The sequence below is a fragment of the Heterodontus francisci genome, chromosome 19, assembly GCF_036365525.1.
Source record: "Heterodontus francisci isolate sHetFra1 chromosome 19, sHetFra1.hap1, whole genome shotgun sequence".
NCBI lineage: Eukaryota > Metazoa > Chordata > Chondrichthyes > Heterodontiformes > Heterodontidae > Heterodontus > Heterodontus francisci.
In genome coordinates, this window is record NC_090389.1 from 42805118 (window position 1) to 42830797 (window position 25680).

General features: G+C 45.2%; 1 protein-coding gene across 5 annotated transcripts in view; it reads left to right on the forward strand.

Moving 5' to 3' along the window:
• The window catches only part of LOC137380037 (chemokine-like protein TAFA-4), a 314371-nt gene that overhangs the window by 39138 nt on the left and 249553 nt on the right, over window positions 1-25680 (forward strand). For all 5 annotated transcript variants that reach the window (XR_010976954.1, XR_010976955.1, XR_010976956.1 and 2 more), the window contains exon 3: window positions 3837-3952. Coding sequence is in view for 1 of the 5 variants with exons in the window: in XM_068051559.1 (XP_067907660.1) it covers window positions 3838-3952 (115 nt within the window). In the remaining 4 variants the exon portion in view is untranslated. The remainder of the gene's footprint in view (window positions 1-3836; window positions 3953-25680) is intronic.

Here is a 25680-nt window from a genome sequence, read left to right on the forward strand (position 1 = left end):
TTGACTTTTCAACTCTCAGGGAAACAGTTCCCAATTAGACTTGCATATTCCGTGACTGTAAACAACTCACAAGGCCAGACTCTTGACCAAATTTGTATTTATCTTCTTCAGCCTGTTTTTACACATGGACAGCTTTATGTAGCTTTTTCCAGAGTGCGAAGTTTTGATTCTGTTAAAGTCTTTGGTGAAAGAATAACTAGAAATCCTGTATTTAAAAAAGTTCTTCTTTGGCCTCCTTGTCTCGAGAGACAATGGGTAAGTGCCTGGAGGTGGTCAGTGGTTTGTGAAGCAGCACCTGGAGTAGCTATAAAGGCCAATTCTAGAGTGGCAGACTCTTCCACAGGTGCTGCAGATAAAATTTGTTGTCGGGGCTGTTTTTCCTGCCAACTGCGAAGTCTCTTCGACTCGCCACGCTTTAGCCCCGCCTTTATGGTTGCCCGCCAGCTCTGGTGATCGCTGGCAACTGACTCCCATGACTTGTGATCAATGTCACAGGACTTCATGTCGCATTTGCAGACGTCTTTAAAGCGGGGACAAGGACGGCCGGTGGGTCTGATACCAGTGACGAGCTCGCTGTACAATGTGTCCTTAGGGATCCTGCCAATTTCCATGTGTCTCACATGGCCAAGCCATCTCAGGCGCCGCTGGCTTAGTAGGGTGTATATGCTGGGGATGTTGGCTGCCTCGAGGACTTCTGTGTTGGAGATACGGTCCTGCCACCTGATGCCAAGGATTCTCCGGAGGCAGCGAAGATGGAATGAATTGAGATGTCGCTCTTGGCTGACGTACGTTGTCCAGGGCTCGCTGCCGTAGAGCAAGGTACTGAGGACACAGGCTTGATACACTTGGACTTTTGTGTTCTGTGTCAGTGCGCCATTTTCCCACACACTCTTGGCCAGTCTGGACATAGCAGTGGAAGCCTTCCCCATGCGCTTGTTGAATTCTGCATTGAGAGACAGGTTACTGGTGATAGTTGAGCATAGGTAGGTGAACTCTTGAACCACTTCCAGAGTGTGGTCGCCGATATTTATGGATGGGGCATTTCTGACATCCTGTCCCATGATGTTCGTTTTCTTGAGGCTGATGGTTAGGCCAAATTTGGTGCAGGCAGCCGCAATCCTGTCGATGAGTCTCTGCAGACACTCTTCAGTGTGAGATGTTAATGCAGCATCGTCAGCAAAGAGGAGTTCCTTGATGAGGACTTTCCTAACTTTGGTCTTCGCTCTGAGACATGCAAGGTTGAACAACCTGCCATAATAATAAAAGCAAAATACTGCGGATGCTGGAAATCTGAAATAAAAACAAGAAATGCTGGAACCACTCAGCAGGTCTGGCAGCATCTTTGAAAAGAGAAGCAGAGTTAACGTTTCGGGTTAGTGACCCTTCTTCGGAACTGACAAATATTAGAAAAGTCACAGGTTATCAGCAAGTGAGGTGGGGGTGGGGCAAGAGATAACAAAGGAGACCTAGATTGGACCAGGCCACATAGCTGACCAAAAGGTCACGGAGCAAAGGTAAACAATATGTTAATGGTGTGTTGAAAGACAAAGCATTAGTACATATTAGGTGTTAATATACTGAATATTGAACAGCAGCAAGTGCAAACCTGAAAAAAACAGTCGGTAAGCAAACGGAACAAACTAAGATGAAATGAAATAAATGCAAAAAAAAAAAATTGTAAAAAATGTAAAAAAGAATGTAAAAAAAGGAAGAAAAAATGACTAAAAATAAAAGTAAAATGAGGGGCCCGTCATGCTCTGAAATTATTGAACTCAATGTTCAGTCCGGCAGGCTGTAGTGTGCCTAATCGGTAAATGAGATGCTGTTCCTCGAGCTTGCGTTGATGTTCACTGGAACACTGCAGCAATCCCAGGACAGAGATGTGAGCATGAGAGCAGGGGGGAGTGTTGAAATGGCAAGCAACCGGAAGCTCAGGGTCCTGCTTGCGGACTGAGCGGAGATGTTCCGCAAAGCGGTCACCCAGTCTGCGCTTGGTCTCCCCAATGTAGAGGAGACCACACTGTGAGCAGCGAATACAGTATACTACATTGAAAGAAGTACAAGTAAATCACTGCTTCACTTGAAAGGAGTGTTTGGGGTCTGGGATAGTGAGGAGAGAGGAGGTAAATGGGCAGGTATTACACCTCCTGCGTTTGCAGGGGAAGGTGCCATGGGACGGGGACGAGGTGGTGGGGGTAATGGAGGAGTGGACCAGGGTGTTGCGGAGGGAACGATCCCTTCGGAATGCTGACAGGGGAAGGGAGGGGAAGATGCGACTGGTAGTGGTGTCACGCTGGAGGTGGTGGAAATGGCGGAGGATGATCCTTTGGATATGGAGGCTGATGGGGTGAAAAGTGAGGACAAGGGGAACCCTGTCACGGTTCTGGGAGGGAGGGGAAGGGGTGAGGGTAGAGGTGCGGGGAATGGGCCGGACACGGTTGAGGGCCCTGTCAACCACAGTGGGGGGAAATCCTCGGTTGAGGAAAAAGGGAGGTCATATCAGAAGCACCGTCATGGAAGGTAGCATCATCAGAGCAGATGCGTCGGAGACGGCACCTGATCTTGTGTGGAGGAAAGTTCCTTCTTCTGAAGACTTGAACGCAAGTGAGAGAAGCAGGGAGAAGAAGATCCCAAACAGTGTAGGTGCGAGAACACAGCCCAGTTTAACGCCACTCAGGATAGGAAAGGGGTCTGATGAGGCGCCACTATGCTGAATTGTGCCTTTCATATTGTCATGGAATAAGGTGATGATACTTAGTAGCTTTGGTGGACATCCGATCTTTTCTAGTAGTCTGAAGAGACCACGTCTGCTGACGAGGTCAAAGGCTTTGGTGAGATCAATGAAAGCAACGTAGAGGGGTATCTGTTGTTCACGGCATTTCTCCTGTAGCTGGCGAAGGGAGAACAGCATGTCAATGGTGGATCTCTCTGCTCGAAAGCTACACTGTGCCTCATACTTAAGGAAGTATGTTGCAATAAAAAATACCAATATGACCGCAAATGTTTTGCTGCAGGTCTCTGCTTGTATGGAACTAAATAAGAATGTCCACGTATGCATTTGCAGGCACCATGTAATAGTAATGTATCATCACCCAAGAAAGTGAGCTTTCAGAATTTAGTAAAACTTTTATATCATCACTTTCTAAGTTCTCTCACAGATACACTCTTCTCACCTCTTTAATCTCCATGTTGATGCCCTCCACCGTGCTGCAGGCGAGAGGGTGGGTCAGCTGCTCCCAGGCTAACGCCCTTCTGTAAATGATCAGTGTGCCAGAATAGTTCGGGATGAATTTCTTCCTCCTTCCTGGTAAGAATCTGCAGAACAGAAGCCAGGTGCTTTCCCCGCTGGCATGCTCCTAGTTGGGAGCTTGTCCTATGATGAATAGTGAATCTGAACCCATATCTTCCAGCACAGGTGGACACATGACGAGCTAACATAAATCTGGCTAGCAAGGGGGTCCTGTGGTTCAGTTGGTAGCACTCTTGCCTCTGAGCCAGAAGACTCTGGGTTGAGTCCCATTCCAGGCCTAAATGGCCATGGAAGGAGTGTTCACAATGCAGCCTTTCAGGTCATTAATCAGCCTATCCATCCTTCTAATACTCCACATTATTTCCCAAGGGGAAAAAAGAATATGAAGACACAACAATTGGCTAGCATTTTCTGTCTCTTTTCTATCAGAGATCAGCATTAGTGAGAGAAAATGTATCTGAGTCTTTCCAAGCATTGTCCATGAGTGGGGCCCGGATGTCCACGTTGATATTTCAAATGCTGATTCTGAGTTTCCATGTAGCCGCAATTTGTTTTTCTCTGCTTGTGTTTTTATTCTTTCTATTAGGATGAGATTCTGTGCGAGATCAATGCTCCTCACTCACTGGCTGCTGCTGGTCTCCGTTTTAATGCTTTGCTGTAAGTCACTGTCTGCCTCCAGCCATCACCCCCGGGGACACTCAGGTAAGCAGCTCTCCAACAACTGTCACTGGATACGTAGACTGAGCTTCATGTGACTGCATATTATAACCCATCAGACATCTGAGAACACTCTTATTCTTCATTAAATATCATGTGTACTTGATAGCATTGCAGTTTGTATCTTCCGAATGAACGTAATCAATCTATTTCTCTAGATTATATTGATTTTTAATTTATATACTTGTAATGTGATGCCTCTGTGGTGTTTAAAAAAAAAAGGGCTTTTTGATTGAGAAACCTAGATGAAGCACCAAGGCCTGTAGAAACAGGATTAGCAAAGTTAAAAGGAGTTGAAGAGAAGAGGGAATTAATCATGTGGTAATTAGATGATACTAAGCTCAGGGTTTAAAGCTGTACAGATAATAGGGGGAAGGGAGGTAAAGAATTGTACAGTTCTGAAGCCAAGAAAAGAAATGACTAAAAATGGGGATTGTACCTGGGGTTTCCATTTTCTGCCCATTAATTTTAAAATGGCAGTCTGAAGAGCAGAGAATCAGAATACCTCAGCCCATTTGATGAGGCCTGCTTTCAAAAGTGTGAAGATTTTATAAACAGGAACAGAAAATACCAAAGTAAAACTGTTATGATGGCTTTATAAAAAGAAATTGGTTAGGTCACTGTTAGAGTTCTCTGTGTGGTTTTGAGCACCCCATCATCAAAGGATATTAAAGCCTTAAAGAGTGTACAGCATAGATTGACCAGGGATGGGAACCTAAAGTGACGAGGAGAGATTTGATATACTGGGACTAATTGCACTGGAACAGAGGAGATTTAATGAGGGTTTTTAAAATTATGAATGGTTTTGATAGAGTGAATAGAGAAGGACTGTCTCCTTTCGTTGGGGAGTTCATGGAGAAGTCATCAATTTAAAATGATCACGGAGAGTGAGGAGAGAGATTAGGAGAGAGTTATTTTTATGGAGGGTTATTGGAACATGGACTGCTTTGCCATAGGGAATAGTTGAGGCTGAGACCATTGTATATTTTACTGGAAAAGTGGGTAAATATTTGCTGCAGAAGAAAGTACAGGATTGTGGGGAGAGAGCAAGCCAGTAGGATTCGTTTTGGATTGCTTTCGTGAAGAGTCAACACAGACATGATGGGCTGAATAGCCTTCTTCTGTGCTGTAAGTCTCTAGGATGAAGAGTTTGTAGGATGATATCCCTTCAGTTGAGAAAGAACAAAAGAGAAACATTTAGGGAAGTAAGAACAATGTGTAGAAAGCAAAGGGAAACCAACTAAAGGAGGGAAACAGTTAAATCTACTTGTGTACATATCTGGTAAAAGTAAGTTTTTCTGAATTTCAATTTGTTGTTGACTGGTTGACATCAGTCTCATTATTCCTGTTAGATAGAATTTGAATTACTACCAAATTCCACACCCCCACCAACTCCCCTGGATCTAATGTATATAATTACATTGCGTTGCTCCTTATTATGCAACAATTATGTATCAGTAGATTGTTATAAAAAGCATTCACCAACTGTTGGTATGACGCCCTTCTGGTATCAAGACTATATATACATCAACAAGTAGTGTATCCAATGAGATGAATGAAATGCTTCAGGACTAATACAGGTTTTGAAGAAGTTGAAAGTCTGGCACTGATTGTTTCTTCATTCCTTTTTTAATTGTGTTATTCAAACCTGTTAAATATGGAGTGTAATGATTTATGACCTTATTCATTCCACAGCACTCTGAATAAGGATGTAAATGTGAATGAGACTGGTATAAACTCAGTGGTATGTTGCCCCTCAGGGGTGAACCCAGCCTAATGGAGTGACTCCCCATCAACTTGCACATTGCACACTGTGGAATAAAAACTACATCAATGAGCAGGCCTGTGAGAGAAGCCACCAAGCCTATTTGAATGAGCATGCAGTGGTATGTTTTCTTCCAGGCCTGCCCTTTGGTATGGATCTGATTTTGCATATGTAGCAAGCACCATCACCAAATTGCCTGGGAAACATTAATTTCCAACCTGCAAGTAGCTTGAGGATCATGGGGGTGCTGTGCTGGGCTTGCTGGGGCTGTATCTTCACTGGTGCTGGAAAGAGATGTGGAAAATGAACCTGGTCTCTCAGCTAGCTGCTCTGGAGCTGAGATTGTGCCGGTATCTGGAGCTGAGATTGTGCCGGTATCTGGAGCTGAGATTGTGCCGGTATCTGGAGCTGAGATTGTGCCGGTATCTGGAGCTGAGATTGTGCCGGTATCTGGAGCTGAGATTGTGCCGGTATCTGGAGCTGAGATTGTGCCGGTATCTGGAGCTGAGATTGTGCCGGTATCTGGAGCTGAGATTGTGCCGGTATCTGGAGCTGAGATTGTGCCGGTATCTGGAGCTGAGATTGTGCCGGTATCTGGACTGAGATTGTGCCGGTATCTGGAGCTGAGATTGTGCCGGTATCTGGAGCTGAGATTGTGCCGGTATCTGGAGCTGAGATTGTGCCGGTATCTGGAGCTGAGGTTGTACCGGTATCTGGAGCTGAGATTGTGCCGGTATCTGGAGCTGAGGTTGTGCCGGTATCTGGAGCTGAGGTTGTGCCGTTATCTGGAGCTGAGGTTGTGCCGTTATCTGGAGCTGAGGTTGTGCCCGTTTCTGGAGCTGAGATTGTACTGGTATTTGGAGCTGAGATGGTGCCGGTGTCTGGAGTTGAGGTTTTGCCAGTGTCTGGAGCTGAGGTTGTGCCGGTGTCTGGAGCTGAGGTTGTGCCGGTGTCTGGAGCTGAGGTTGTGCCGGTGTCTGGAGCTGAGGTTGTGCCGGTGTCTGGAGCTGAGGTTGTGTTGGTGGCTGGAGCAGAGATTGTGCCGGTGTCTGGAGGTGAGGTTTTGCCGGTGTCTGGAGGTGAGGTTTTGCCGGTGTCTGGAGCTGAGATTTTGCTGGTGTCTGGAGTTGAGGTTGTGCCGGTGTCTGGAGCTGAGGTTGTGTTGGTGGCTGGAGCAGAGATTGTGCCATTATCTGGAGCTGAGGTTGTGCCGTTATCTGGAGCTGAGGTTGTGCCGGTTTCTGGAGCTGAGATTGTACTGGTATTTGGAGCTGAGATGGTGCCGGTGTCTGGAGTTGAGGTTTTGCTGGTATTTGGAGCTGAGGTTGTGCCGGTGTCTGGAGCTGAGGTTGTGCCGGTGTCTGGAGCTGAGGTTGTGTTGGTGGCTGGAGCAGAGATTGTGCCGGTGTCTGGAGGTGAGGTTGTGCCGGTGTCTGGAGCTGAGGTTGTGCCGGTGTCTGGAGCTGAGGTTGTGTTGGTGTCTGGTTTTGCCGGTATTTGGAGCTGAGGTTATGCCGGTGTCTGGAGCTGAGGTTGTGCCAGTGTCTGGAGCTGAGGTTGTGCCGGTGTCTGGAGCTGAGGTTGTGCCGGTGTCTGGAGCTGAGGTTGTGCCGGTGTCTGGAGCTGAGGTTGTGCCGGTGTCTGGAGCTGAGGTTGTGCCGGTGTCTGGAGCTGAGGTTTTGCCGGTGTCTGGAGCTGAGGTTTTGCCGGTGTCTGGAGCTGAGGTTTTGCCGGTGTCTGGAGCTGAGGTTGTTCCAGTGTCTGGAGCTGAGTTTTTGCCAGTGTTTGAAGCTGAGGTTATGCAGATATTGGGAGCTGAGGTTTTGCAGATATCAGGGGCTTTGGATGTTCTCATGCCTACTCATGGGGTGGGGGATTGATGCGGTCAGTGCTGCTGGGATGAAGAACTACCTGATTCTCTATTACCAAAGAACTGGGGTGAATCCTTCATGTGTGGGGATTTGGGGGGGCTGAGAATACATCAATTCCTTTCTTGAACATTTGTTTTTGACCTATTATATTGTATATTGGTAGAGAAGTGCAATACGTCCTTAGTGAGCTTGCATACATGATGATTTGTTGCCTTTTAATTAACACACTGAGAATGACACTGTCTGTGTGTTTTGAAAGATGATAAATTCCTTCAGTACACTTTGGGTTAAATATCTGATTGCCTAATTGATTAACTTACTGGCTGGTTATTTGATTGATTTGATTAGTTAAACAAGCAAAATCAATTGACTAAACTGGTCAGGTGGGCGCGCACTTCTGGTGCGAATTGTGCTGGACACCATATTGCTGAGGACATTAGCACACACGCAGTGAGCGTCTGCTGGAAGTATGCAGAGTTGGCAGATCATGACAATACAATGCCTTCTTACCCTATTCTTAGCAATAAAGATGCTCTAACAATAAAACACTCAAATATGTTCTAAATAAATGGTCATACAATAACCGCGAAGTGGCCAGCTCCTGTTGGTTGCAGCTTTCTCCTCCGCCGATCGATTGGGGTCCCTGCTGGTTGACTGCTCTCTCCTTTCCACTCCTTAACTGCAGCAATGAAATTACTGTAACAGCTTCTTTTATATCTTTTCCTTACAACCCTGGATAGGATGTTACATTGCCAAGGCCTCGTTGACCTATTGATGATACCCTTAGATCATGATAGCCACTAATACCTTATGTTTTTGTTTAAAACTTAAAGCCCGCATGGCACTGTTCATCTTACTTAAACTTCCTTTCAGTAATTTACATCACGTGAAGACCACAGTAACAGTTGATTGGTTGGATAGCTGACACAAATCTCAATCGTCTGGCTGGCAAACGTTCTTAAGGATTGTTTATTGACGAGGCCCATTGAGTTCTGTGTAATCTTGTCAAGGCCTCATCATTTACACAGATAGTTACACAATATCTTTATTCTTTCTTGATAGCAGTGTCTGGTTTGGCTGCTTTGCAACAGTTCAGCAGGTTTTTAACTTTAAAATATGTCTTCCCCCCCCACCCCCCATAAGCATTGTTCCCAACTTCCCAAAGCATTCAGGTTGAATGTCCAGCTTGAAAATTGTGCCAAAAATGGCTTCTCTCCCTTACATTTTGGAGCTCAATGCTCTAGCTAACACTGTCTCTTAACCACACAAGGCTGAACACACATTCAGCAGCAGGAAAGACCCCATCTGCATCAGCAGCTGTATTTAAGTAAAGTTCAGGTTAGTTGCTGATTAATTTCTCCTGCTGTTGCTATGATTGTACAAGTGTCTGCTGGTTTCTAGAGTTCTTTAAAGTTGTTAAAGTTTACAGAGAGTGGTGTGACAGGTGCTGAAGGAGTTGGTCCTGACTTCAAGGCTTCTGCATAAACCAGTTGCTATCAGTTAAGGGTGCACTAGTAGGTATTCCCCTTGGACTACAGCCTGATTGGGAGAATGTGCAGAGGACACGCAGAGCAGGACAAGCTGCTGGAAGAGGGTGGGTGGGGGGGTGGGGGTGGTGTGGAGAAGGGCTCTCAGCAGGAGGCCACATCTGCCCAGTGTATTCATGGAGCAATTTTCTTACCTGAACTCTGTGAAGAACAGAGTGTGAGATGTCTGTGCTTCACTAAGGATGTTCTCACTGAAATCTGCCACCTGCTGCAGCCTCATATCAGGGTGAGGACAACATTGCCAATGGCTGTGAAGGTGACTGTGGTGATGAAGTTTTATGCATTGGGCTCCTCCCAGGCTGGAGCATGAGAAGTTTGCAACATTTTGCAGTTTGTTGTCCACTGTTACATAATGGAGGTCACTAACACTGCTTATTTAAAGAGACGAGCAGGTGGAGCACACACGAGGTATCGTGAGGATTGTAGGCTTTCCTTTGATGCAAGGTACCATTGACTGCACATACACCACCTTGCAGGCTCCACATGTCAACCCTGAATATGCTGCAATAGGAAGGGATTTCACTCCTTTAACATCCAGCTGACATGCAACCATACTCAGTGCATCATTCAGGCCAAATCTGGGTATCCTGCCGGCAATCATCATGCCTTCATTCTGCACAGTCCACTGTGCCAGCTGCATTTGAGCCACCACAACAAATGAAATGATGGCGACTGGGTGACAGGGGCTATCTGCTGACAACATGGCAGATGACTGCAGTGTGCAAGCCATGCACACATGGGCAGCGTGCATATAATGAGAGTCGTGCTGCCACATGAAATGTGAGCGAGCAAACCATTGGCATGCTGAAATAAGGATTCTGCTGCCTGGACTGATCTGGAGATGACCTGCAGTACTCAGCTGAGCAGGTGTCAAGATTCATGGTGATCTGCTGTATGATGCATAACTTTTCCATCATGAGGGCACAGCTCTTGCCATTTGGTGAGTGGCTGAGGAGCAGGAGGGGGAGCAAGTGGAGGAAGGGAGGAGGCAAACTAGATTGCCCATTTCTAGCTGAGCTGTCCGTGAATAACTCATCCTATCGTGATTCCCCATTCACCAACAGTTCTACAGCTCACCTTTGCTCTGCTACCAACCATCATGGTATCTGCTTGTCCACAACGCAAAAATAAAAGCCAACAGAAAATAAATATTCCAATCCAAATTTATAAATAAAATCATGCCATATTGCATAAAAACTTGGATATAGCAAAGGCTATGGGACTAACAGCATCCCAGCTGTAGTACTGAAGGCTTGTTCTCCAGAACTTGGCGCACCCCTAGTCAAGCTCTTCCAGTACAGCTACAACACTGGCATCTGCCCGGCAATGTGGAAAGTTTCCTATGTATGCCCTGTCCAGAAAAAGCAGGACAAATCAAATGTGGTCAATTGCTGTCCTATCAGTCTACTCTCAATCATCAGCAAAATGATGGAAGGTGGTGCCAACAGTGCTATCAAGCAGCACTTATTCAGCAATAACCTGCTCACCAATGCTCAGTTTGAGTTCTGCCAGGGCCACTTGGCTCCAGACCTCATTACAGCCTTGGTCCAAACATGGACAAAAGAGCTGAATTCCAGAGGTGAGGTGAGAATGACTGCCCTTTGACATCAAGGCAGCATTTGACCGAGTGTGGTATCAAGGAATAAAACTGAAGCCAATGGGAATCAGGGGGAAAACTCTCCGCTGGTTGGAGTCATACCAACACAAAGGAAAGTGGTTGTAGTTGTTGGAGGCCAATCATTTCAATCCAAGGAAACTGCTGCAGGAGTTCCTCAGGGTAGTGTCTGAGGCCCAACCATCTTCAGCTGCTTCATCAATGACCTTCCCTCCATCATAAGGTCAGAAGTGAGGATGTTCGCTGATGATTGCACAGTATCCGGTAGCATTCACAACCCCTCAGATACTGAACAGTCCGTACCCGCATGCTGCAAGAATTGGACAACATTCACGCTTGGATTTATATGTGGCAAATAACATTTGCACCACACAAGTGCCAGGCAATGACCATTTCCAACAGGAGAGATTCTAACCATCTCCCCTTGATGTTTAACAGCATTATCATTGCTGAATCCCCAACCATCAACATCCTGGGGGGGGCGGGGGGGTGCGGCGGTTACTATTGACCAGAAACATAACTGGACCAGCCGTGTAAATACTGTGGCTACAAGAGCAGGTCAGAGACTGGGAATTCTGCAGCAAGTAACTCACCTCCTGACTCCACAAAGCCTGTCCACTATCTACAAGGCATAAGTCATGAATGTGATGGAATACTCTCCACTTGCCTGGATGGGTGTAGCTCCAACAACACTCAAGAAGCTCCACATCATCCAGGACAAAGCGGACCACTTAATTAGCATCCCATACACCACCTTAAACATTCACTCCCTCCACCACTGACACACAGTAGCAGCACTGTGTACCATTTACAAGATGCACTGCAGCAACTCTCCAAGGCTCCTTAGACAGCACCTTCCAAACCTCCAATCTCCACCACCTAGAAGCACAAGGGCAGCAGACGGATGGGAACACCACTACCAGCAAGTTCTCCCAAGTCAGATACCATCCTGACTTGGAACTAAATTGCTGTTCCTTTATTGTCATTGGATCAAAATCCTGGAAATCCCTCCCTAAAAGCACTGTTGGTGTACCTACACACATGGACTACAGCTGTTCAAGAAGGTGGCTCACCACCACCTTCTCAAGGGCAATTAGGGATGGGCAATGAATGCTGGCCTTGCCAGTGACACTCAAATCCCATGAATGAATAAAACAAAAGATAACTATTTATACTTGGTGCATACATGCAGAATATCAGCTCACATATGCTGCTGGTATTATCTACTGCTTGGAAAGAACAGATATGACCTCTCCCTAAACTCAGACAGCACAACTGTTTATGATCAATTTTGAGGTGGAAAGCTCCTCCTTCCTGATTGTCTGGGAAATGCTCACATGTTGAAGCTTCTTTCTCCATTTGTACATTGCTCTGTCCTATCTTTGAACTCCAGTGTCAATCAGCTTTCTGCTGGAGAAGTGCTAGGCTCACTCTGGCTGAAGGCGGTTCTTCTGATCTAAAGGTATCACTGTCCGGCTCTCTGTGTCACCAGGGAACTCTGTTATTTCTTGGTGCACTTGGGGTTGTCTTTTGCTTGTTTTCAATGACTAGTAACTAATAGTACAAAGCTCCCTTAATACAGTTCAGAAACTGGGCAGAGGTATCGGTGAAGAACACACACGAAATATGCTCTTTTATAAAAGGCTTTCTTTAGAATGGTTCATTTCTGTTTTTGATACTCGAAAAGGTTCACAACGCATAAAGCATGAAGTAAAATCAGATCTACAAGATTGCTCAGTTAAGATGCGGAAATGTGATAATAGAGTCATAGAGTCGTACAGCATCGAAACAGGCCCTACGGCCCACCGCGTCCAAGCCGACCATAATGCCTATCTATACTAATCCCACCTGCCTGCATTAATTCCATATCCCTCTATGCCTTGCTCATTCAAGTACCTGTCCAGATCCCTCTTAACTGTTACTACTGTTCCTGCCTCCAGGCAGCTCATTCCAGATACCCACTATTCTTTGTGTGAAAAATTTACCCCTTTTGATCCGCTTTAAACCTCCTCCCTCTCACCTTAAATTTATGCCCTCTAGTTTTAGTCACCCCTACCATGGGAAACAGACTCTGGCTATCTACCCTATCTATGCCTCTCGTAATTTTATATACCTCTATGATGTCCCCTCTTAGCCTCCTTCGCTTCAGGGAAAACAGACCCAGCCTATCCAATCTCTCTTTATAACTCAAGCCCTCCAAACCAGGCAACATCCTTGTGAATCTTTTCTGCACCCTCTCTAGCTTAATCACATCTTTCCTGTAGTGCGGCGACCAGAACTGCACACAGTACTCCAAATGCGGCCTAACCAACATTATGTACAACAGTAACGTGACGTCCCAACTCTTGTACTCAATGTCTCGGCCGATGAAGACAAGCATGCCATACGCCTTCTTCACCACCCTGTCTACCTGTGTTGCCACTTTCAGGGAACTATGTACTTGCACTCCAAGGTCTCTCTGCTCAAGAACACTCCCCAGGGCCCTACCATTCACTGTATATGTCCTGCCCTGGTTTAACTTCCCAAAATGCATCACTTCACACTTGTCTGCGTTAAATTCCATTTGCCAATCCCTTGCCCACTTTTCCAGTTGATCTATATCCTGTTATAACCTTAGACCACCACCTTCACTGTCCACTATACCGCCAATTTTGGTGTCATCTGCAAACTTAGTAATCATGTCCCCTACATTCACATCCAAGTCATTAATATATGTGACAAACACCAGAGGGCCCAGCACCGATCCCTGCGGCACACCACTGGTCACCGGCCTCCAATCTGAAAAACAACCCTCCACTACTACCCTCTGCCTCCTACCACCAAGCCAATTATAGTTTAGTTTAGTTTAGAGATACAGCACTGAAACAGGCCCTTCGGCCCACCGAGTCTGTGCCGACCATCAACCACCCATTTATACTAAACCTACACTAATTCCATATTCCTACCACATCCCCACCTGTCCCTATATTTCCCTACCACCTACCTATACTAGGGGCAATTTATAATGGCCAATTAACCTATCAACCATGTATCCAATTTGCTAGCTCACCCTAGATCCCATGTGTTCGAACCTTCTGGACCAGCCTACCATGCGGGACTTTGTCAAAGGCCTTGCTAAAATCCATGCAGACAACGTCCATCGCCCTGCCCTCGTCAATCCTCTTGGTCACCTCCTCGAAAAACTCAAATTCGCGAGACATGATTTCCCATGCACAAAGCCAGGCTGACTATCCCTAATCAGACCATGCTTTTCCAGATGCATATAAATCCTGTCTCTCAGAATTCCTTCCAATAACTTTCCCACCACTGATGTAAGGCTCACCGGCCTGTAGTTCCCTGGCTTATCCCTTTGCCCTTCTTAAATAAAGGCACACATTAGCTATCCTCCACTCTTCCTGTACCTCACCCGTGGCTAACGATGATACAAAAATCTCTGCCAGGGCCCCAGCAATCTCCTCCCTTGCTTCCCATAGCATCCTAGGATACACCTGGTCAGGCCCTGGGGATTTATCTACCTTAATGCACTTCAAAACCTCCAACACCTCCTCCTTTGTAATGTTGATATGCTCCAGGCTATCGCTGTTCCCTCCCTTGAACTCACTAGCTTCCATGACCTTCTCCACGGTAAATACAGACGAGAAGTATTCATTTAAGACCTCTCCCATTTCCCGTGGCTCCACACGTAGATTGCCACACTGATCCTTAAGGGGACCTACTCTCTCCCTAGCTACCCTTTTACTCTTAATATACTTATAGAATTTTTTAGGATTCTCCTTTATCTTATCTGCCAGGGAAATCTCATGGCCCCTTTTTGCCCTCTTAATTTCCTTCTTAAGTGTAGTCCTACATCCCCTATACTCCTCGAGGGACTCGCTCAATCCCAGCTGCCTATACCAGACATATGCCTCCTTCTTTGTCCTGACCAGACCCTCAATATCCCTCATCAAACAATGTTCCCTAAATCTGCCAGCCTTGCCCTTCCATCTAACAGGAATATGCCGGCCCTGAACTCTTCCTATTTCACTTTTAAAAGCCTCCCACGTGCCAGACGTCCCTTTACCTGTAAACAGCCTCTCCCATTCAACCTTTGAGAGTTCCTGTCTGATGCCATCGAAATTAGCCTTCCCCCAATTTCGGACTTCAACCTGAGGACCAGTCCTATCCTTTTCCATAACTGGCTTGAAGCTAATAGAGTTACGGTCACTGGTCCCAAAGTGCTCCCCCACTGACACATCAACCACCTGCCCATCCTCATTTCCTAAGAGGAGGTCGAGTGTAGCCCCTTCTCTAGTAGGGCCATCCACATACTGCTTCAGAAAACTCCACTTCCCTCTGACTATTGGAGGGCCTATAGTATAATCCCATCAAAATGATCACCCCTTTCTTATTTCTAAGTTCTACCCATATGGCCTCGCTGGACATTCCCCCCGGGATATCCTCTCTAAGTACTGCCGTGATGTCCTCCCTAATCAATAGTGCAACTCCCCCTCCTCTCTTACCTCCATCTCTGTCACGCCAGATGGATCGGTACCCCGGAACATTGAGCTGCCAGTCCTGCCCATCCCTCAACCATGTTTCCGTAATAGCTGTAATATCACAGTCCCATGTACCGATCCGTGCTCTGAGTTCATCTGCCTTACCTGTAAGGCTTCTTGCATTAAAGTAAATGCAGTTTAGCCTATCAGACCTTCCACGCTCCCTATCCTGCCCCTGCCCCTGCCCAGCCTGCCGACTGGACTTGCTTGCTTTAGCCTCTACATTTGCCTCAACTATCTCATCTGAGAGACTTCTACTTTGGGTCCCACCCCCCTGCAAGACTAATTTAAACCCTCCCGAGTAGTACTAGCAAACCTCCCCACAAGGATATTGGTCCCCCTCCAGTTTAGATGCAACCCGTCCTTCTTGTACAGGTCACCTTTGCATCAGAAGAGAACCCAATGATCCAAGTAGCTGAAGCCCTCCTGCCTACACCAGCTCTTCAGCCATGCATTCATTTGTCTAATCCTCCTATTCCTACCCTCACTAGCACGCGGCACAGGGAGTAATCCTGAGATTACAACCCTAGAGGTCCTGCTTTTTAACCTTCTGCCTAACTCCCTATATTCACTTTGCAGGACCTTATCTCTCTTCCTGCCTATGTCGTTAGTACTAATATGGACCACGACCTCTGGCTGCTCACCCTCCCCTTTCAGAATGTCCTGCTCTGAGACATCCTTGACCCTAGCACCAGGGATACAACGTACCATTCTGGAGTCTCGTTTGTGGCCATAGAAACACCTATCTGCATCCCTTACAATAGAATCCCCTATCACTATAGCTCTTCCAACCCTTTTCCTCCCCTGCTGTGCAGTAGAGCCCTCCGTGGTGCCACGAACTTGGCTGTTGCTGCTTTCCCCTGGGAGGTCATCCCCCCCAACAGTATCCAAAGCGGTATATGTTTGAGAGGGGGATGGCCACTGGGGACTCCTGCACTACCTGCCTGCACCTACTACTTCGTCTGGTGGTCACCCATCTCTTTTCTGCCTGTGCAGCCATTACCTGCGGTGTGACCACCTCACTAAATGTGCAATCCATGACGTCCTCAGCATCGCGGATGCTCCACTGTGAATCCACCCGCAGCTCCAGCTCCGTAATGCGGGTAGTCAGTAGCTGCAGATGGATACACTTCCTGCACACGTGGTTGTCAGGGACACTGGAAGCATCCCTGATTTCCCACATAGCGCAGGAGGAGGAGATCACGGGGCTGAGCTCTCCTGCCATGACTTGCCCTTAGATTAATTAGTTACTCCCTTAATTAAAAAATACTAATTACACTAGGGGCCTTGTTCTACCCACTTCAATCTAAAGTCCTTAAAAAAAAACACTTTAGTAGTACTCGTCTTATCACCAGAGGTTTTTTTTTCCAACAAAAAAAAACAACTTTCCCCTTTTTTATAAAGATATTCTAACAGCTGCTACTCACCAACCAATCACCTTGCAGCTCTCCTCTGACAAGCCTCAAGTACGTTCTTTATTTGTGAGAAAATAGCACATTCAAACCCATCAATACGAATTGATTCTGTTCATAATTAACTTGTTTTCTCTTGAATGTATGTAAACTAAATTTCAACAGTTAAGGGGTTAAACATCTTTCACATAAGTGCTCTGATGCTTTCCTTGTTATTGTGCTCAGTAATAGGCTATGCAAGGATTTAAAAGGCTACTTAAATAATCCTGTTCAATTCTTACTATTGTGATGACCTTTTTATAGAAAAAATTATAAAATATCCTTTTGAATTCACTGTTAACTTCTAAATTTAGAACTGTTCTCTGTGAGAAAGGTGTTAAAATGAATTTGTAATGCATCAAACAATCCAGCAGAGGGCACCATAAGATTACAAATACTTAGCAACAGTTCTGATATAACCGCTTCTTCAGAAAAGGCCAACAAGGTTTTTAAAGCTTACTTAAGTGTGTCCAATTTTGAGTCTTTTTTGCTCTACACTTATTCTTCTTCCATATTTTATTTTTCTAAATAATTACACTGTTGGGTACCTGCGAGGATGGACAAGCAACCTAATCATGACCCCTGACTGGGCTTCTCTGGAGCTGTCTGTCAGGGATATATGAACAGGTTTTGAATTCATTTTCTTCCCTTGGGGATAATACCGGCACCTCAGTCACTGTTCCCCCGCTGCCTGAAACATGAAGGGAGATTCATCGTATGCAGAAATTGTATGCATGAACCTGCCTGTAGCACCCAGTGGTGCTGTATATAGACATGCTAAAGGGGGTTGTACTGATCAAATACTCTGGTACCAGATAATGACTATTTGTGAGGTCTCCACAGAAAAACATAAGAGGAAAATTGAGAACAATTGGGAATTGGTGCACATCTTATCTCCTTTCTCATCTTTTTCAAATATCAGTGCAATCCCACCTTTACTAGAATTGGTAACATTTTAACATTTATTTTCATGTGAATGATATTTTAGCTTGTGCTTTGATTTATGCCAGGACCAAAGAACAGACATTAACTTTAAGATCCCTTTTCCTGTTCTGTTTTATTTTTGTGTTTAAACATTCTGTACTGGTGCTCCTACACGCTGTGTCATGGTGTGGTGGGACGTGGATTCATACCTGCGATTGCCCATATGGTGAGTTTCAACCTGGGCTGCACTGTCGGGGAAGCGTGAAGGTGAGGTGCTGCAGGGAATGCAGGAGAACTGGTAGATGAGTCAGCCTTCTCATGGGCAGTTAAAGAGTAGCACTGGCAGATGCCTGGGAGCTGATCTCCTGCCCTCTCTCCATCAAGGATTGGTATATGACTCAGGAGGAAGCTAATGAGGGGTTAAAATGAGGGAGCTGAATTAACATGAGCCAAGATACAGTCATTAATCGAGGATGCTTCAGTGATCTTGTCAGTTCAACTTTAATGTGCATTAATTCAGCTCCATCATACTGTCAGGCTCAGTAACTCTTCCAAATCAAGTGCCCTGATTATGGCATCAATGCTTATCGTTTTAATAAAAGCATCCCATAATAATCAACAGAGCGAGCAAGAGGATTTTAAAGCTGGTCATTGTTCTTTACAATAGCTTGATTTGTAACAGAAATGCTGATAGCTACTCTTTCATGTATCGCACTTGTAATCTGTGGAGACCATGAATTAATGTAATTGAATGGATAATTCTCATTTAAAACTATCCATAACCCTGAATATAACAATAATTATAACAGTTCTAGTCCTGGGTATTACCAAGCCTAAATAATGACAGACTTTGAACTCGTCTAAACCGTGGTTTATTATATGACTGCAGTTATACTACAGACCAGCATCTGCTGAGTTAAGCATCAGCAAATTAGAGCCTAGTTTTTGTAGCTGGGACACTTCTATATGGGTTACAGTGAGTTCAGTGATAAAATAGCACTACATTTTCATGTTTGGATGGCTATGTGGAACTGTGATGGATGATTTATTGGTAGGAATACACGGGCAGAAGTGTGCACTTTCTCATCACATTACAAAGATTTAAATTGGAGTTTGTAAAGTACGCAGGAGGTCCAATGCATATGTTGGGCACCCTTTAAAATGAGGCCTTGTACTAACTTGGGGTTATACTGCACCCTGCATGAACTCAAACTGGTCCGAGTTAGCCTTCATAAGGCAGTGTCACAGTTTCTAGCTTCAGTCAGTGCAGGAGGTAGAGATCTTTGAGTTAGACAGCTCCACATAATGGCAGTAAAGCTGCACCCTAATGGTTTCCAGGGTAACCCCTCGAAGAGATTGTACCAGTACAAATTGCTATAAGCACTCATCCTCTGGACCATATCCCAGCATTGTTTTTTTTGTACCAATGTATTTTAAGTGTCTATTAGTCAGTAGATTGACCCTGGTAGAAATGCCTCCTGCTCTCTGGCACAGCCCTCATAACTTTAATTCTGTTTTTTGCACATGTGCAGATAAGTCTGCCAGTCACCGTGCTGGGTAAACAGAGGTCTCCTAAAGTGATTGGAGCTTGTACCTGGAATTAATTTTTACCAACACAGCTTCAGTCAGTGGTGGAAATGGAGCAGAAGCCAGCTAGGTCCTAACTCTGAACTGATAATTGGACGTTGCCATTAAACAGAAACAAGTGCGTAAACAAAAATCATGTGAAATACATAGCCTAACCATGTAATTATAACGATAATCAATTTTACACCTGCAGTCTTTCAAAGTTGAAATAAAGAAGGTTCTTAAAGGCTGGATTTCATTTCATTACCTTGGCAATGAAAGTACATATAATGGAAGGAACATAAATAGCTAAGATAATTGGTATAGGTATACCTCAATTGTTTTACTTCAATATTAAAGTATATATCTATATACCTGATATGGTACATTAGATGTTCAATTAATTGAAGTGCTTTCTAGTACAGCACTGTCCTGAATAGCACTATAACATTTTCCCTATGAATGACATTAATGCTGAATTGCTGAGTTTCATTTCTCTGTAGGGCCAGTCACACATTATCAATCTCCAGAGTAAATGGCTGAAATTCTCTGCTTTTTCTTCCACATCAGCAATGTGACCTTTGCAAGAGCTCCATATGAGCCCTGTGTAATGCAGAGAAACTGGCAGTTGCTGTTCATTTTACTCTAAGCACAGCCGCCTAATGGATATCTCTTCCGAAGCAGTCTGTACCGCCTCTGCTGAAATATAGAGTACAGGATTACTTTTATGAACACAGACATATAAATTATATTGGTGTTTTAGTAAATTGTTTCATGTTTAACTGGTATTTTCATGTCATTGATATTGGTTCCATTTTAGGCATTAATATAACTAACTCAATTCATCTGACAGTAAATGGGTTTTAAGAGAATGGCCCTGAATTCACCTCTACTTATTTGTTGAAGAGTGATAAGTGCACTAATTCAAAAGGAGGGAGACATTGAAAATAAATAACAGAAGAACTATATATTTTAGCCTTCCTGCCTGTGCTTTCTCAAAACATTTAAAGTGTTTGTGAATTATGGTTTATTTAGTTTTAAACCCATCTGCTGGGTCCAGGAGGAACATAGCAAGCTGAAGAACTGACCAAAAATGTATCTATATTATTAAAAGTCTTGTGTTTAGCGCATATCTGATGTAGTCAATTGTGTTCTTAAATGTGATCTCATCTGAAACTCTGCTGCCTGTACCCTCATTTGCACCAAGTCTTATTCATCTGTCACCCACGTGCCCGCTGGCTACGTTGGCTCCCGGTCGACCATGCCTTGATTTTAAAATCGTCACCACTCCATGATCTCACCCCTCCCTATCTCTGTAACCTCCTCAAGTCCTACAACCGTCCAACTCTGGCCTCTTGTGCCTCCTTCACTTTCTTCACCCCACTATTGGTGGCCACGATTTCAGCTCTGGAATTCTTTTCCTAAACCCTATTGTCTCCTAACCTCTCCCTTGTCTTTGAAGACACTCCTAAAACCTGCCTCTGACCAAGCCTTTAGTCACTCCAGCTAATGTCTCCTTCTTTGGCTTAGTATCATTCTTTATCTGATTACACTCTTGTGAAACACCATGGGATATTTTACTATATAAAAAGTACTTTATAAATGCAAGTTGTTGTGTCACACTTACAAAGTGTTTATCACACTCCAAGTGTCACTTAAGGAAATGTCTGTAGAGAAAAAATTGTGGTTGGCTTAAATAAGAATCTACCACAAATCAGTGTTAATTGAACGGTGCTGAGCAATGCTGATAGGCTCTAGAATTAGTATAATTAAATATACCGATTTAGCTGCTGCTGTTCTCAAATTGCTCTCAATCTGTTTCAAATTGCTTAAACATTGTTCTCTTTCAAAGCCATACCCTTCTCTGAGCCTGGGCCGAGAGATTTTGTCCTTTCTTGCAACTTCACTTATGGCGGGCAACCATAAAGACGGGGCTAAAATGTGGCGAGTCGAAGAGACTTAGTAGTTGGCAGGAATAAAGACAGAGGCGCAAGGGGAGAGCCAACTGTGCAACAGCCCCGACAAACAAATTTCTGTGCAGCAGCTGTGGAAGAGCCTGTCACTCTAGAATTGGCCTTTATAGCCACTCCAGGCGCTGCTTCACAAACCACTGACCACCTCCAGGCGCGTATCCATTGTCTCTCGCGATAAGGAGGCCAAAGAACCTTAAAATCAGGCCTTATTGCGCATGTGAGTATGGAATATATGCATGCTGTGTGCATATTATGGTCTGCCTTCATGAAACATGTGCAGTTTTTACTTTTTAACCTAAGTACCTTAGGTGCTGTGCTTTATGCTCCCCTTTTGGTAGCAGGATCATTGATGTTTGGTGGCTTATCTAAGTGGGGATCATCTGATGTGTTTGGGAAGCTTGTTTAGAGGATCATTAGGTGAGGCATATTTGAGTTTTATTTAGAGGACCATTGAGTGATGTGTTCAGGAGGCTTATTTAGAAAAACACCAAATGAACGTGTTTGGGATGCTTGCATTATATTTCAAGCCCCCTCACAACACTTCCATTTCACGTTTATAGCAATTAGGCATCTTCTATAATCAAACCAATTATTTTATGAGCCGAAACTTACAGCCTTTATACATGCAGTATCTGAGACAACAAGCACAGGATTAAGAATTACTTTTTTGTTGTGATATTGGAGACCACATTGGATGCCCATTACTTTCTCTTTATGTCTCTTAAAAAGAGGAAAATATCAGTGGCAAAGAGCATAGGCTAAAACTCATGGATTGTTTTACAAACGAATATTATATAGAAAGAACATGCATCTATGTGTTGCCTTATCACATCCCTAAGGTATTCCTAAGCACTTACTAACCCATTACTTTTCAAGTGTATTTTCAAGGCATTCGACACTGTGAGCAGAGATGGACTTTGGAAAATCCTTGAAAAACATGGATGCCCATCCAGGTTCCTGGCCATGGTTAAGCAGTTTCATGAAAATCACTATGGACAAGTCAAGCAAAACAGTGACCTCTCAAGTCCCTTACGTATCTCCAATGGCGTGAAGCAGGGACGTGTGCTGGCCCCAAACCTATTCACCATCCTTTTCAGCATGATGCTACAGCAGGCAATGGAAGACCTTAAGGAGGGAGTTTATGTACGCTTCTGGACTGAGGGAGGCCTTTTCAACCTCAGGCGTCTTCAGGCTCACACAAAGACACAAGAAAAACTCATCCGTGAGCTTCTTTTCGCCATGACCGTGCTCTCCTGGCCCACAGTCAGTCAGACCTGCAACATATAACAACACATTTTTCCGAGGTGGCACATCTCTTTGGAGTAAAAATCAATTTAAAGAAAACTGAAGTCCTGCATCAGCCCTGAACCCCAAGAAGAATATAGCACACCAAGCATTGTCATCGAGGGAACCGAGCTGAATGCTGTCAAGCAATTTACTTATTTGGGGAGTGTCATCTCGTTTGATGCCACCATAGACAAGGAAATGGACAATAGGCTTTCAAAAGCAAACAGTACATTCGGCAGACTCTCCAAATGTGTGTGGAGCAACCACAGCCTCAGAGCACAGACCAAACTCAAAGTGTACAAAGCCATAGTCCTCACCACCCTTTTGTATGGTGCCGAATCATGGGTCCTATACCGCCGTCATGTACACCATCTAGAGCGCTTCCATCAGTGCTGCCTCTGCAGCATCCTCAGGATCCGCTGGCAGGACTGCATCACGAACATTGAAGTCCTGGAAATGGCCAACATCACCAGCATCGAGGCCATCCTCCTGCAAAGCCAACTGCGTTGGGTGGGTCACGTTGCCCAGGTGGACGACAGTCACCTGCCCAAGATTGTGTTGTATGGAGAGCTGACCATGGGGAAAAAGAACAGAGGGGTCCCATGCAAATGTTTCAAGGAATCCCTGAAGAAGTCCCTCACTGTGTACTACACCAGCCGGCAGTGGGAAGCGCATGCCATAGATCATGATGCCTGGAGATGCTACATCAGGAAGGCTACAGGCACCTTTGAGACTGAGTGAAGAACCAGCATGAAAGAGAAAAGGAGGAGAAGGATAGATCCAATTGCCCCCAGCAGTGACTACACTGTCACTTGCACCTGCTGCAGGAGAATCTGCCGGTCATGGATAGGCCTGACGAGCCACCGGCGGGCCTGCAACCGGTGTCTACAGCCTTCCCAAAATATTCGTCTATGAAGAAATGTCAAGAGACATTTCAAGTGTAGTCATTATTATGATGAAGGGAAATCCAACAACAAATGCAGTGAATGAGCAGTTATTCTGTGTTTATGGTATTGATTGAGGATGGAATGCTGAACAATGGGAATACTCCCTGCTTTTCTTTCAATAGTATTGTGAAATCTTTTATATTCATCTGAATAGGCGGATGGGACCTGTTCAAGTGCACAGCAACAGTTAGACATAGCAAGTACCCAACTGTACAATTTTTAAAACAATAAAGATAGAATTCATTAACAAGGGGGTAAAGTACCCTTTTGGGAATTTATTGCTTTCTTTATAAGTGACTGGACTCTTGGATAAAACAGTCTTTCATTGATCTTCATGACGTGAAGTTGTTTGAATTAACATTTATGGAGTTCTGATCCCTAGATTGAGTTAAGGACTGAGCAACCCAGAGCTGTGGTGTATTACAATGCAAACATTATCAAGTTACAACCATGCCTTTAAAGTCCAGAGGCAATCTGAGAGCAGAACAGAACTCACATCTTGTGGAAAGATCTTAATTTTGGATATTATCATCTTGCAAACATCTTTTTTCAATTTTTTCAGCAATTAAAGTAATTGAATATGTCTATTTGTTGGTCTGTTCACCCATATACATTAGCATATCAAATAAACAATGCTAGTCATCAAGCAGCTTTTGCCATCATTCATTTCTGGATAGAGTTGTTGACACAGACGAAACATTTCTCATGATCAAGGTCTCATTGTGCAGCCCTATATGTTAATCATCCTTGCCACAGAAAGAATGGACTGAATTTAGAGACCCTGTCGCTGGTCCTGGAGGCAGACCCAGAAGTGGACGCTGTCTGTGCATGTCACGTGTACAATGGGCCCGCCACAATCACATGACGGGCGGCCAATTACAATAATGGAGGTGTGGGGCTCATCCAGTTAAAAGGCAGGGGCGGGCTCCGAGGCACAGCTTATGTCATCAGCTGACCCCTAAGTAGTGGCTGGCGCCATATCTCAAGTGCTGCCAGCCCTGCCTGATTTCTGCCTTGCAGTGAGGCAGTGAGTTTGAAGTGCTGCTGGAGCCCTTTGATGGTACTTTGAACTGCTGGAACCCCCTGCAATACCACTGTAGCTGCTGGTTCCTGTGATTGCGATTCCTGCACCCTGCTGCAACAGGACTTCAGACTGTTGGAACAGAGCCTGATAGAACTGGGACCATATCCGAGGCAAGACACCAGGTGGCCCCATGACTTGGCAGATTCTCTTCCAGGCTGCAGGTGAAAGGCGGGAGGTCCTTTTCCCCAGCGATGGCAAGAAGAGACCCTCCCACCTGATGAAGCAAGCCTGGATGGAGATCGCTGAGAAGGTCAGCAGCTGAGAGGTCACCCTTCCAGACATGGGCCCAGCTCAGGAAAAGTCTGTCAAGGTGAATGCTCCTAACCTCTCTCCTCCTTGGGCTTTGCATGTGACTACGCAGCAGGCAGCACGACATGGGGAGGGAGGGGCACCACAAAGGCACTGGCAAAGGGGGTTAGGCATCACCACATCCTGGTGGATGCATGGCTGCATCTCAGCCACAGGCCACCTTCTTACAAACCTCATCCCATTACCTCCCTTGACAGCACATGTGGGGAGGAGCCATGTAGGAAACCCAGCAGGGGACAAGGGACTGCCACTGCCAGAACTGTTACCTCGCTCTTCCTGTGAAGTTTTACTATCTTTCTCTTTCCACTTGCAGATCAAGCAGGCCCATAACAGGAGGGAGACCTCACGGATTGGCGGAGGAATTGCTGACATATGGCATCTCTCATTGGCTGAGGAGGAGGCACTTGAGTTAACGGGCACTGATGATGGTTCAATAGCGGAATGGAGAGACTGGAGTCTCGGCACAACAGATTGTGGATTGTGTTCAATTGACATTCAACATACTTCTGCAGATGGACATCACGTATGGCTGGCATGATGAGAATTGCTCATCCTATCCCACCCATGTTTGTGTTCTCTCTTACAGGTTGGCATTCGCAGGAGACTCCAGTAGAAGGGGGACATAATTGCACCTCTGAAGAGGATCTGGAGTTCGAGAATGCACCGTCAAATGACTCTCCTTCACCTTCCACCAGCACAGATACTTTCACCTCGGTGGGGTTCTGCTTGGTTTTAGAATCGGGGTCACAAGTTGATAAGAGCACTGTACGCGCTCCTGAGCAGCTGGCTGAGGTTGAGACAGTCAAGGCCTCTGACAGTCGGAAGACTGTGGGTGGCCA